The sequence below is a fragment of the Narcine bancroftii genome, chromosome 5 (genome assembly GCF_036971445.1).
Source record: "Narcine bancroftii isolate sNarBan1 chromosome 5, sNarBan1.hap1, whole genome shotgun sequence".
NCBI lineage: Eukaryota > Metazoa > Chordata > Chondrichthyes > Torpediniformes > Narcinidae > Narcine > Narcine bancroftii.
Window position 1 is genome coordinate 166,727,156 of NC_091473.1, and position 12,968 is coordinate 166,740,123.

Sequence of the window (12,968 nt, forward strand, 5' to 3'; positions counted from 1 at the left end):
AAGATAGCAAAAGAAGTTTTATTAGCAAATCATATTTATTCCTCAGCTGTTTGAATGACATGAGCTGCCCTTGTTCATAACAATCTTTGATACACCTGATCCCCTTCCAGCACCAAGTGTCCAGGATCTTATTATCCAGAGTCATGGATATTAATTTGTTCTGAGTCAAGGGATTTTTTTTAGGAGATATCCCCACCTTTAGTCCAACACATTGATTTATATTTTGCCATATCTGAATTACATGTTTTAATATGGGGTTATTTGTTTTCCCTGATATCAATTTGATGTCCCCATCCCTTTCGCTTTTGGTAGGAGTTCATTATTTCATGTCATTGTATCATTCCATTATTTAGGAAATATAAAGATTGCAAATTATTATTATAGTTAAAAATGAAAATAATTTGTGACATTATCATTTCAGGTTGTTGCTCCAAAGAAGGCTCGTTTAAATGAAGCACAAAGATCCTTGGCTCAGACTATGGAAGTTCTGAACCAGAAGAGAGCAGAGCTGAAGGAAGTGGAAGACCACCTCGCTGATCTGAAAAAGACATTTCAGGAAAAAACTGAAGAGAAGGCTCAGCTGGAGTTCCAAGTGGACCTGTGTGCTAAAAAATTGGAGAGAGCAGCAAAACTGATTGGAGGACTAGGGGGAGAAAAATCAAGGTTAGAGGCTTCAAGAGACAGATTCTCTCCAGTGTTTTTTGGCTTAAAGTGACAGCGAATATATTAAATTGTCAAGTAAAAACAATTCTTAACTCATGCCATCGGCGTCCATATACAATTTTATTTTGCCCTCAGCCACTAAATGTCTGTTGAAAATTGACATTCCCCAATCTTGTTCTTATTCGAAGGTGACCATTTGCCCATCTAGTCTGTGCTGGCTTTGAAGCAATCCCACCAACTCATGAGCTCACTTATTTCCCTGTTCCCTATTCTCCCTCATGTACCACCGCTCCACTCTGATTTCCCTACCATCCTTCAACACTAGGAGCAATCTACAGTAGCCAGTTAACCTTCAAACCTACATATCTTTTGAATGTAAGGGAAAACTAAGGCACCCAGAGTGAACTCACACAGTCACCGTGGCAATGTGTGAACTCCACAAACTGCACACAGCTCTCCAACATCAGTACTGAACCCAGATCACTGCAGCTTTGAGGCAGTGGCACTACCTACGACAGTTTACCACCCGCTGCAATCATTACACAGGATCATCATTAACCCTCTACATGAACTTGTGTCATCGTAAGAAAGTATATCATACATGTAAATTCTGTATCTTTGTTTTCAAATTCCTTTGATTTTGCTAGAAATAGTGGGGTGGGGGGGGAAGCAAACAAAATCTAGGATATGTCTAGAAAAATAATGTGTTGGTTCTTTTACTTTGGTTGAAAGTCATGAAGATGAGTTAATAATCGATCATGATTATTTTCATTCAATTTTTTTTACTTGAATACTTGAATGAATAAATCAACAGCAGAAAAGTGGAATCTCGTTGCTTTCATGAACTACTTGCCCTTCGGACAGTTTGCTCTGAGTCTATACTTTATTTGCCTCTAAATTGCACAGAAGCTGCTGAGTTTTTTATTTGAACAATTTCTGAAGTGTTACCATATTTCTGTTTAGGTGGTCAAAGGCTGCAGATGATTTACAACTCGTGTATGATAACTTGACTGGGGATGTATTAGTTTCAGCAGGAGTCATTGCTTATCTTGGAGCTTTTACTGCAGCTTTTCGTCATGAATGCATTGTTGACTGGACCAATATTTGCAAGGTATTCAGAGGTGCAGTTTTCTTGCAACTCTACTTGAACCATATACTGAAATATTCCTATCGTTTATAGGATTTTCCAAAAACAGTCGGAATGCATTTTGGGATTTCCTCTTCATTAATTTTCATTGATCACTTTCAAACTTTATTGACTTCCCATTGGCAAACATTTCATCTCCTGTGCAAACCTCCCTTCAGATTTGCTGTATCGCATTGGAAGTCGGAGAAACATTCAATTGACTTTTACTGAATTTAGCATTAAGCGGATATATGCGACAAATAGAATAGCCATTGTGACATTGATGAGACATTTCTTCTATATTGAATCTTCCTGGACAATAAATGCTATGGTTAAGTAACACTTACTAACCGATTGCCTGAAGAACATGTGCATAACATGCATTCAATTTATATCTCTTCACAGCATCTGTATAGGTGAGCTGCATCTATCCTGACTCTCAGCATTTGCATAGCTCCTGCAGTGAGTGCATGCCCAGGCATGCTTGGACTGACCAAAACAGCTGGCTTTGTAGGCATTATACCAGTAAATGTAAAATATGACAGGAAATCACAAAGTAGGTTATATCTAAAAAATGTTATATGATAGGAGCTTTTTTAAAAAATTATTACAGCACAATAACAAGCCATTTAGTTACGAGTCTGTGCCGCCCAATATATACCCAATTAACCTAGAACCCTGTTACATTTCAAATGGTGAGAGGAAACCCCACGCAGACATGGAAGAACGTGCAAACTCCTTACAGACAATGCAGGACTCAAACCCTGGTCCCAATCACTGGTGCTGTTAAAGCATTTCGCTAACCGCTTCACCAACCGCTTTCGTGATCAGCAGCGCAAAATCCATAAAATATACCCAAAAGTGTTCAGAAAGCAAAATATTCATTTTCCAGTGTGTTCAAAACTCTTCCAACCCTCTGTTGGCCTGGGATCCTCAAATGCTCTAATTTCCAAGACCTTTATGATTCCCATCAGCCTTGTAGGTGTTGTTTACATTGTAGGGGAGACCAGAACTAGGGGACATAGACTCAAGATTCAAGGTGGTAGATTTAGGATAGAGATGAGAAGGAACTGCTTTTCCCAGAGGGTGGTGAATCTGGAATTCACTGCCCATTGAAGCAGTGGAGGTGACTTCAGTAAATATATTTAAGACAAGGTTGGATACATTTTTACATAGTAAAAAAATTAAGGGATATGGTGAAAAGGTAGGTAGGTGGAGATGAACCCATCATCAGATCAACCATGATCACATTGTCTGGCGGAGCAGGCTTGACGGGCTAGATGTCCTACGCTTGCTCCTATTTCTTATGTTCTTATCTTTTTACTACCACATCTATCCTCTCAGGATTTCCCTTTGCTCGCCCCAATCTTGCCCATTCCTCTCTGAAGAACACAAAAAAAGTCTCAATCCACTTTGAAGAATCCCTTTCCCAGTTATGGCCCTTCTTGGACTGATCCCTCTCCCAAATGATCATCTTCTTTGGTTCTCCCCATTCACTGAACACCAAGTACAAAATGGAAAAGGGAAACCTAATTAATAATGCCTGTGGCCTTTCGATCAGCACTGTTAAAATTTACCATTGAAGCCGTGTAGTGTGCGTCGAAAGAACCAAAGACTTGTTGATCCAAACCAAGGCTTTTATTAACTAAAAGACTGGAGCGTATCACAAGTAGGTTGACCAGTTCAGAATGACCTGAACTGGCCTGGAGCAATCCTTTAGGACCTGCCAGTAGGTGTGGCTACACTCTCTCAGCCAATCACAGTCATCCTGCACTATAATCTGTACATATGTACATTGGTGATAGAATCTGTACGATCACAAGCCGCCAACTAAAATGGCCATATACTACATGTGTTTGGGTGCACTGAAATTTCTTGGCCTCATCATGTCCTCCACATGCATTTTATCATTGTACTTCTCATATTTTCTGAAATTTCCAATGTTATTTTCTTCTGTAGTAATTTTATTAACCCATTTTTTTTTGACAATAACACTGAGAAATAACAAAAATAGTGGTTGGCCACATGGAAATTTTGCTTCACAACCAACAGTCATACTCTTGTGTTTGGACTATAAATCGAAGACCATCATTATGCCAGAATAGAGGGACTTTTATGCACTATTTAACCTGTCATATTGAATCTGGACAAGCTTGGTCCTGAAATGAGATGTAAAAGAGTAAAAACTTCACTCTTCCCAGCCTTGAAAGAGGAAAAAGGAAAAGTGCTAAAAAAAAATGATGCGATTCCTCTGGATTTTAAGAATGACAGCCGCAGAGATGATTGATGCATTGGCTTTGAACTTTTGGAATTCTGTTGGTTCTGATATTATCCCCAAGGATTGGAGAGTACTAAATGAAGTGCTCCTATAGAGGAGGATAAAACTGTTGCAAGGATTAATGATTAGATTTCAACTATTCACAGCAAAAACCTTGGATGAGACAGTCACTTGTTAACTATTCTCAACTAAGAGAAAATAAGCCGAGAAGAGGACATAAAGTGGCTGCAGAAGATTAAGGAACAGCAAGCTGATTGAGTGATAAAGTGGTAGACAGAGAATGAGGCAAAGAAATGTGCAATTAGTTCTGATGTTAGGTTGGCAAATATGTGTAATATTATTGCAAGAAGATTGAGTGTGTGATTCAAGAAGTCAGGCTGCAATTAAGTAGAACTTGGCAAGTTTATATTTGGAATACTATGAACAATTTTGATGTCAGAATCTAAAGATGGACTTGCCTGAGAGGAGGGAGTAATCAAAACTTTCTGTATGAAGGGGAAAGCAATGTTATCGTGTGAAATCAAATAGAATGAGCCATATTTTCTGATGTCAGGGAAATGAGAGATTAAAATATTCAGAGGGATGGAGAGGGAGGATGCAGAGGCATGTTTTCTTGGGCTGTAGATGCCAGGAACCATAGCTTTAGGGCAAGGAATCAACAATTTAGGTAAACTTCTTTCATGAGAGAATTGTTGATCTTTGGAATTTTCTTTGATGAATAATTGATGTTTTAAGTAGCACAAGAAAATCAGAGGTGAAGAGAATATTGCAGGACTTTTCAAACACCACAGATCACGATGGTGTTGGTAAATGACAGAATAAGAATCAATGAGTCATATATTCATGCTCCTATCTTTCTATGTTCTTTTGTGAGCTTTTTAATACTTTTTTTCTTTTGGATATTTATATTGTTTTCTCCTTAAATAAACTTCATTAATAAACTCTATTTTCCCTATGTTCATAGGCCAAAAATATCTCATCCTCGGGTGAATTTTCCCTGAGTAAGACACTAGGAGATCCTATTATAATAAGAGCATGGAACATTGCTGGATTGCCAACAGACAATTTTTCAATTGATAATGGTGTGATTGTTAGTAATTCCAGACGATGGTGAGTACTTAGTAGATGTTGCAGAGTAAGGAATGCCTCTTTGTCAAATTTTGGCTTGCCGAAATCAAGCTATTTTCACTTTTCTGATAGCTGTGGAAGGTTTAAGCTTTGTCTTTTCCTGTTAAAATTAGCAATTGGGAAATGAGTAAGCAAGATAAGTAATCAGATTGTCCCATCACACTACCGAAAGGCCAGAAGTAAAATCTCCAGTATTCCACACTAATGAGGATTGGTAGATGCTGGATAAGTGAATTTTCTGGTTGCTTGAGATTGTGTGTGCATGGATTGGCGAACTAACCTTTAAGGGTGCGCAAATTTTTAACTTCTGTATTTTTTACCTATTTATTTTCCGGGATTATTTTGCTGGTTGCGAAGAGGCTGCCGGTTGTTTAAATTCCATATAACGTGGATTTTTACTGTAATATAAATCATGTTTTCTCAGCACTAAATTCAAATCCAATGTTAATGGTATTGATTGACATAAAAATAAGTTTTTATAACCATAAATCTATGGAATTTTCAGAATCAGGATTTATTGTCATGAGCAAGTCATGAAATTCAGTGTTTTGCGGCAGCGTTGTAGTGCAAACATGTCTGTGGTTCATTGATTATTCAGGAATCTGATAGCAGGGGGGAAGAAGCTCTCCTGTGCAGTTGAGCGCTCATTTTTAGACTCGTACCTTTTTTCCCGATTCTAGGCAGCCATTGCCATTAGCTGTTCTGCACCCGCTCAATCGCATAGCTGCCACCGTACTCACAACAATGCACTGGGCATGCGGAAGATCCACAAGGGCATGTTAGTTGAATTGAGTACTAGCAGGGAGCAGATGCCCTGCTGTGGGCACGCTCTGTCTTTCTTTCTCTGGTTGTATACAGTAAAGTTGTTTGGTTCACCTCATCTGCCGACTCTTAGTTATTCAGCATGCAATAACAAACATGGTGTCAGAAGTGAGATCGAGAGTGTCCCAAGCCTGAGGCTTTCTATTCAGTCACAGTAAGTAATCAAATCACATTTGCAACAATCGCCATAATGGTGGATGAATTTCAACAGCCCAACCCACTTGTGTTTGAAGGAAATGCAGCAGAGATCTGGCATATTTTTGAGCAAGTGTATGACATATTTATTGCGGCAGCGCACAACGATAAGCCTGCCCACACCAGAAGGTATATTTTGTTAAATTTGGCGGGTCCAGAAGTAATTGAAAGGGAGAGGTCGTTCATGTCTGCAGTGCATGAAGGGAAACTTGTTACCAGCCCAGCTGAGTTGAGAGAGGACCTCGAATGTTTAAAACAAAAATTCAGGGAAATGTGCAACCCACAGAGAAACGCATAAGTTTAATAGAGACCTAAAGTCTGGCGAGTCAAACCACTCATACGTCAGCAATTTGACAATCAGGGCGAAGACCTGTAACTTTGGAACATTCTGTGAGAAATTAATTAAAGATAGGATGGTTTGTGGTATTTGTGACGACAGTCTGCGGAAAGTGCTTCTGTGCCACCGCGAGCTAACGCTAGCAAAGGCCATCTCCACCTGTCTGGTGTACGAAACTACCAAGCAAAACAGCAAAAAGCTGGGCTCTCCACAACAGCAGGCCATGAGCATCAGCACAATCCAGGTGGGACCGGTGAACAGACAGTGGCTGGTGGCCAGGTGGCCAAGAGCCAGCCAGGCCATCCCACACCCTCGTCCAGGGCAGGGTGTGGCAATTGCAGAGGCAATCCCATGTCGTGATGAGAAATGTGCCTAGTATTTGGCCAGCAGTGTAGAACCTGAATCATCAGGAGTAGTGAGCTGATCACAATACACTCGCAAACCACCTGACAGACTAAATTTGTGATTGGACAGTTTTTTTTAGTAGACTGAATGGGAATCTGCTACTTTTTAAGATGTTTTTATATTACTAAGGTGTTGTTGAAATGTTATTATAAATTTTAGGAGTATGCAAGCTAATGGCATCACTCTTTTTTTATATTTGGGGCATGTTTGGTTCTATGGGGGGGGGAAAAAGAAGTGTTGTACTGCGAGTTGTTTTTAAAGTGAGGCTGGGAGGGGTTTACTTCCTGTCTGTCTTCTGTACTTACATGTGCCTTGTACATAGCTTGAAGGCCATGCTGTGTGCAGGGGAGAAACAACAGAGAGAGAGAGAGCATGCAGATAAAGTTGTTCTTTCTTTTTTTTCAAAACTTTATTTATTAATTTTAACATATGAAGAAAGTAAGTAATTCACGTACAGAAAAATACAAAATAAAGTAATACAAGTACAAAGTAACATAGTTAATACAATACCAATCTCGGCATCTCCCCTTAACAACTAAAAACTAAGACTAAAAAAAAACTATTTTTAACCCCTAAACCCCTCCTCCCCACCCCCATGATAAAGAGTGAAGAATTAATACTATTAGTATAATAAAAAAAATAAAAAATATATATCTTAAAAAAGATCGATATATATAAAAACAAAAAAAAATATTAATTAAGTATTAATTATTAATCCAAACAATTTTTATTATATAAAAATATACATGAAAAAACAAAACAAAAAGAACTTAAATGAAAAAAAAACAACTAATAATAAAAAAACTAAAAAAAATTAAAAAAGAAAACATATATATAGAAAAATTATATAATTTTTAAAAAGTTTTTTTAAAGAAAAAAATGATTAATTCAAACTTATTTAAATTGTATATAATCAATGAATGGGGTCGACTTTAACTCATAATAAGACATCTTATCTTGTATAGAAAAAGATAGTCTTTCTATAACCGAGCTTAAAGTTGTTGAGTGCTTCTCTCTCAAAGTTATCATCGACCCAACCTTCAGGATTGGCTCTGCTTGTGGAGGGGTAATTTCAGGATTTCTGTGTTTAGTTGCATGTGTCAGAAATGCCAAAATTATGATAATTTCACAATCATTACAAATCCAAATTCTGGGCTTTCATGGGTAACCTATAATAATGCAGATCAGACCAATGAAAAATGTGTCTATTTCCGGTTTTAAAGGAATAAGCATTTTATACATTGATTTTCTGATCTCAGGCCATTGATGATTGACCCACAAGGGCAGGCTAATAAGTGGGTGAGAAATTCAGAGCGTGAAAATAAGCTGAGTATTATCAAACTGACCGACTCGGACTATGTGCGGACACTAGAAAACTGCATGCAGTTTGGAACACCTCTTCTGCTGGAAAATGTTGCTGAGGAACTGGATCCTTCACTTGAGCCCCTTCTGCTCAAACAGACATTTAAACAAGGTATTTCTGATTTATGTGTTTGTGATTGTGTTGGAAATAGGATCAGAAACAAGCCGTTAAAAGCCAGTGTTTATTCTCCTGTCTTTCATCATCGACATTTCAGTCTGACTCCTTTTTCCATTCCCTCTCACCTAATGTTCAGCCTCCCCTGAAAGGCATCTCCGCGATTTTGTTTCGACCACTTTCTATGCAAGTGAGTTGCAGAATCTTATCAGTCTTTGCTTGAAGAAGTTTCTTCAGACTTCTCTGCTGGATTTCTTGGTAACTCTCATATATTGAAGGCTTCTAATTATACTCTTTATTGCAAAGTGAAAACATTTTGCATGTGTGCTCTCCACCAAAACTTGTCATTATTTTGGAAGATCTCTACAAGGTTATCCCTCTGCCTTCTATTCTTCGAAGAAAAAAGATCCAATCATTTCATCTTTTCCTGATAATTTCAGTATTGTCCTGGAAAATCTGCACCTGCTTCAGTTATTGCGAGGACAGTTGATCCATGACAGATCTTTGTTGAAATCATGAGTCTTCCTATGCTTTTTGTCCATTCAGTCTTTTGTCTTTTCTGGGCTACCTTATTGAAGGTATTTTGAAAATTTATATCTGTGGTATATTTTAAAGAATTCACTTTAAAACATTCTATAATGAAACAAAAACTGGAAAGCCTTTGATCAGCATTCATCAAACATTAGAAGCCTGGTCCTCATCCAAAAGTAAACTTAATGGTATGAGGAAGGGACAGTAAATTAGAGAAAACATTAGAAATTATATCATTGAAAATATTGTATGAATTTGTTTCTTCAAATTTAACAGAGGGATCAAATGCAGCACTTCTAATTTTCTCTAAGTACAAACAGGCCATGGTTTGAGAAATCATTGAACTGTAGTAGAGGCAGAGTGGGGTCTTTTCATTTAGCCATCAGGGTGGTAAAAGCTAAAATCCAATGAGCAGAAGTTGGACAACGACCTACATCTGTTCCAAAAGGAATTTGGCTGGAAATCAATTGCAAGGATTACTGAAAGAGTACCAAAGATATCTTTCCAAAACCAAACAGGACCAAAGTATATGACATGGTCAATGAAGCCACTTGCGAATTATACCTTTCACAGACTGGATTAAAATTAGGAAAAATACGGGCAAGCTTGTCTTTAGACATAGGCGCCCTATGTTCTACCTTAAATTGAATAAGGGAGTGTCAGCACACATTGATGAGGTATTAACTAGTTTAAAAATCTTTTCCCATGTCTTTGCAGCAAAAGACTTTTGGAGCTCCTGCTCCCATGCCCTTTAAATTTTTCAGTCAAGACTGGTCGCAATGAGGGGTTCAAACAAAAAAGAGCATCAACCACATCTGACTGATACAGCAGGGGAAAATTAGGTAATATAGCATTCAAAAATGTCTAAAAAAATGTGAATTAGGCAGACCATATTTGTTTGAAAGTTGTTCAAAGGATATAAGATGACCTTCCATGAACAAATCTCAAAAAACCTATGATACCCTTAACCTTCCAAAAAGCAAAAAGCTCGGTCATTCTCAGATGGCTGAAAAAAATAGATAAAATTTTTTAAAAATCAATGTTAATAAAAAATATTGAAAAGGAAAGAATAATGCGAAAAGGAATTCCAGGAATTTATTTCTTTTTTTTTTCTCCAGGTGGTATGGATTGTATCAAACTTGGTGATTCAATTATGGAGTACTCAATGGATTTCCGACTCTACGTGACAACAAAGCTAAGAAATCCACACTATTTGCCCGAGTTGGCAACAAAGGTTTCTTTGCTCAACTTTATGATCACCCTTGAGGGCCTTGAGGATCAGCTGTTGGGAATTGTTGTCGCTAAGGAGAGGTAAATTAAGCCATATAGAGAGTGTGCTTTTCCTGAATTCTGAGTTTGCTTAAACTTTATTAAGGGGGCCATACTTGCCATTATGCCATCGGCTGTCATGACATGGCAAATCTAGCAAAATAAATTTTTCATACTAGGCAGATAATGATGTCAGTAAACCAGGTTGCAGTAATTTGATGCTAAACAAAGTCATTTTGAATTCAATATTTCATCCTTTTTCTCCATTTCAATATATTTGAATATATTTTAAATATATTTGCCAGTGCCCCTGCAATTCCTACACTAGCCTCCGTCAAGGTCCGAGGGAATGCCTCATTAGTCAGTCCCCGGGGATTTATCCACCCTTATTTGCTTTAAGACAGTAAGCACCTCCTCCTCTTTAATTTGCATAGGTTCTATAGCCTCACTGCTTGTTTGCCTCACTGCTAGACTCTGTGTCAGTTTCCTGACTAAATACCGATGCAGAAACCCTTTTAAGATCTCTCCCATCTCTCCTGGCTCCATACATGGCTGTCCACTCTGGTCTTCAAGAGGATAAATTTGGTCTCTTGCTCTCCATTTTGCTCTTAATATATCTGTAGAAGCTCCTTGGATTTTTCTTCACCTTGCCTGCCAGAGCAATCTTATGTCTTCTAGCCCTCCTGATTTCCCTTTTATTACATGTTTTATGCTCCTCAAGTACCTCATTTGCTCCTTGTTGCCTATTTCTACTCTACACCTCTTGTTCTTAACCAAATCCCCAATATCCCTTGAAAACGAAGGTTCCTTATGTCTTTTAACTTTGCCTTTGATCCTGACAGGAACATACAATCTCTGTACCCTCAAAATTTCACCTTTGAAGGTCTTGCATTTACTAAGCACATCCTTGCCTTAAAAGAACCTATCCCAAACCACACTTTCCAGACCATTCTAATTTTTTCAGAATTGGTCTTTCTTCAGTTTAGAATCTCAACTTGCAGACCAAACCTATCCTTCTCCATAATTATCTTGAAATGGCACAAAGATCACTGGACCCGAAGTATTCCCCATTCATACTTCTGTCACCTGCTCTGTCTCATTTCTAAATAGGAAATCTAGTATTATGCTCCCTGCAGTTAGTACCTCAATATATTGATTTATAGAACTTTACTGAACCCTTTTGACCTACCCTAAGTCATCCAGCCCTTTTACAGTATGGGAGTCCTAGTTTTGCTGCAATTGGTGGCAAAGCAATTTTTGAGCTAGGCTAACTGCAAAGTACATTTGTGCAGATTCCACGCTGTAAGTGGTTGAAATTTTCACAATTTTGCGTTCCTTTATGTGAGTGTACCCTTCGTGGACTCCATTGTTGGAGCGCTGTGAAATTAACAGTGTTGAACTGATACAACTTTGAGACCTTTCTATTTTCTCAAATCATTCTAATTGCTCGTCACCCAGGAAAATGCCACCATTTTTTCAAAAGAAGTTCAACCATTTGACTTTGGGCTTCTGGAAAGAGCCATTTGGCCCAGTGCAGTCCTATTTGCCATCTACACTCACCCTATTTGACAGGATTCAGTCCACATCCTTTTGTGCCTTGACTATTCCAATGATGTCTTAAATGAGGTGTTTGTAACTGATTCCATCACTGAATCTGGCAGGGTGTTCCAGGTGTCAGACACTGTGTAAAATAGCTTACCCTCAGATCCCCTTTAAAACTCCTTTCTCTCACTTCAAATCCACTTGTTGCTCATAATGTATAGTTCAAAAATATGACATGCAATTGTTCTTGATCTTTCATTTGAAACTTTGCACCTATGACAATAACACTATCTACAAATTTGTCAACGATACCACAGTAGTGGACTGTATAAAGAAAGGGAATGCAGATGGAGATTAAAAACTTGGCTGAATGGTGCACCAACGACAACCTTGCACTCAATGTCACCAAAACCAAGGAACTGACTGTTGACTTCAGGAAAGGAAAGCCAGCGGTGTACAATTCAGTGAACATTGGGGGATAAGAGGTGGAGAGGGTGAGTAAAGTTAGGGTTTTGAGGGTCACTATCTTAGAGGACCTTTCCTGGACTCAACACATCAATGGCATCATGAAGAAAGCACATCAGTGCCTCTACTTCCACAGGAGTTTGCGGAGGTTTGGTATGACACCAGAAAGCCTAGAACATTTCTAAAAAGGTGTGGTAGAAAGTGTGCTGACTGGCTGCATCACGGTCTGGTATAGGAACACCAATACCACTGAGTGGAAAGCGCTCAGGACATTTCAGACAAAACCCTCCCCACTATTGAGTACAGGGAATGTTGCCGTTGCAGGGCAGCAGCAATCATCAAAGACCATCACGCTGCTTCCATCACAACAGAGGTAGAGATGCCGCAAGATTCACACCACCAGGTCCAGGAACAGCTGCTACCCCTCCACTTTCAGACTCCTCAATGACAAACTCAATCAAAGACTCGTTTAAGGACTTTTACTTGTGCATTTTATTGATTTTCTTTGTTCTCTCTGTATTGCGCAGTCAGTTTGTTTACAGTCATTACCTGTTTACAGTTCTTTTATTTGTTTACATGTTTATGCTGTGTTCAGTTTATTTTTTGCACGACCAGTTAGTGGTAATTCTGCCGCACCCACAGGAGAAAGAAATCTCAGGGTTGTATGTGCTTCCATGTATGTACTCTGATGCGAAATTTGAGACGTTGAACCATAGTCCCAATTATTTTC

At 38.5% G+C, this 12,968-nt stretch overlaps 1 protein-coding gene across 4 annotated transcripts in view; it reads left to right on the forward strand.

Moving 5' to 3' along the window:
• dnah12 (dynein, axonemal, heavy chain 12) overlaps positions 1–12,968 on the forward strand; it is a 230,102-nt gene that overhangs the window by 179,545 nt on the left and 37,589 nt on the right. For all 4 annotated transcript variants that reach the window (XM_069939623.1, XM_069939622.1, XM_069939624.1 and 1 more), the window contains 5 exons: positions 422–663; positions 1,627–1,774; positions 5,032–5,177; positions 8,214–8,428; positions 10,081–10,273. In XM_069939623.1, coding sequence (XP_069795724.1) covers positions 422–663; positions 1,627–1,774; positions 5,032–5,177; positions 8,214–8,428; positions 10,081–10,273 — 944 coding nt within the window. The remainder of the gene's footprint in view (positions 1–421; positions 664–1,626; positions 1,775–5,031; positions 5,178–8,213; positions 8,429–10,080; positions 10,274–12,968) is intronic.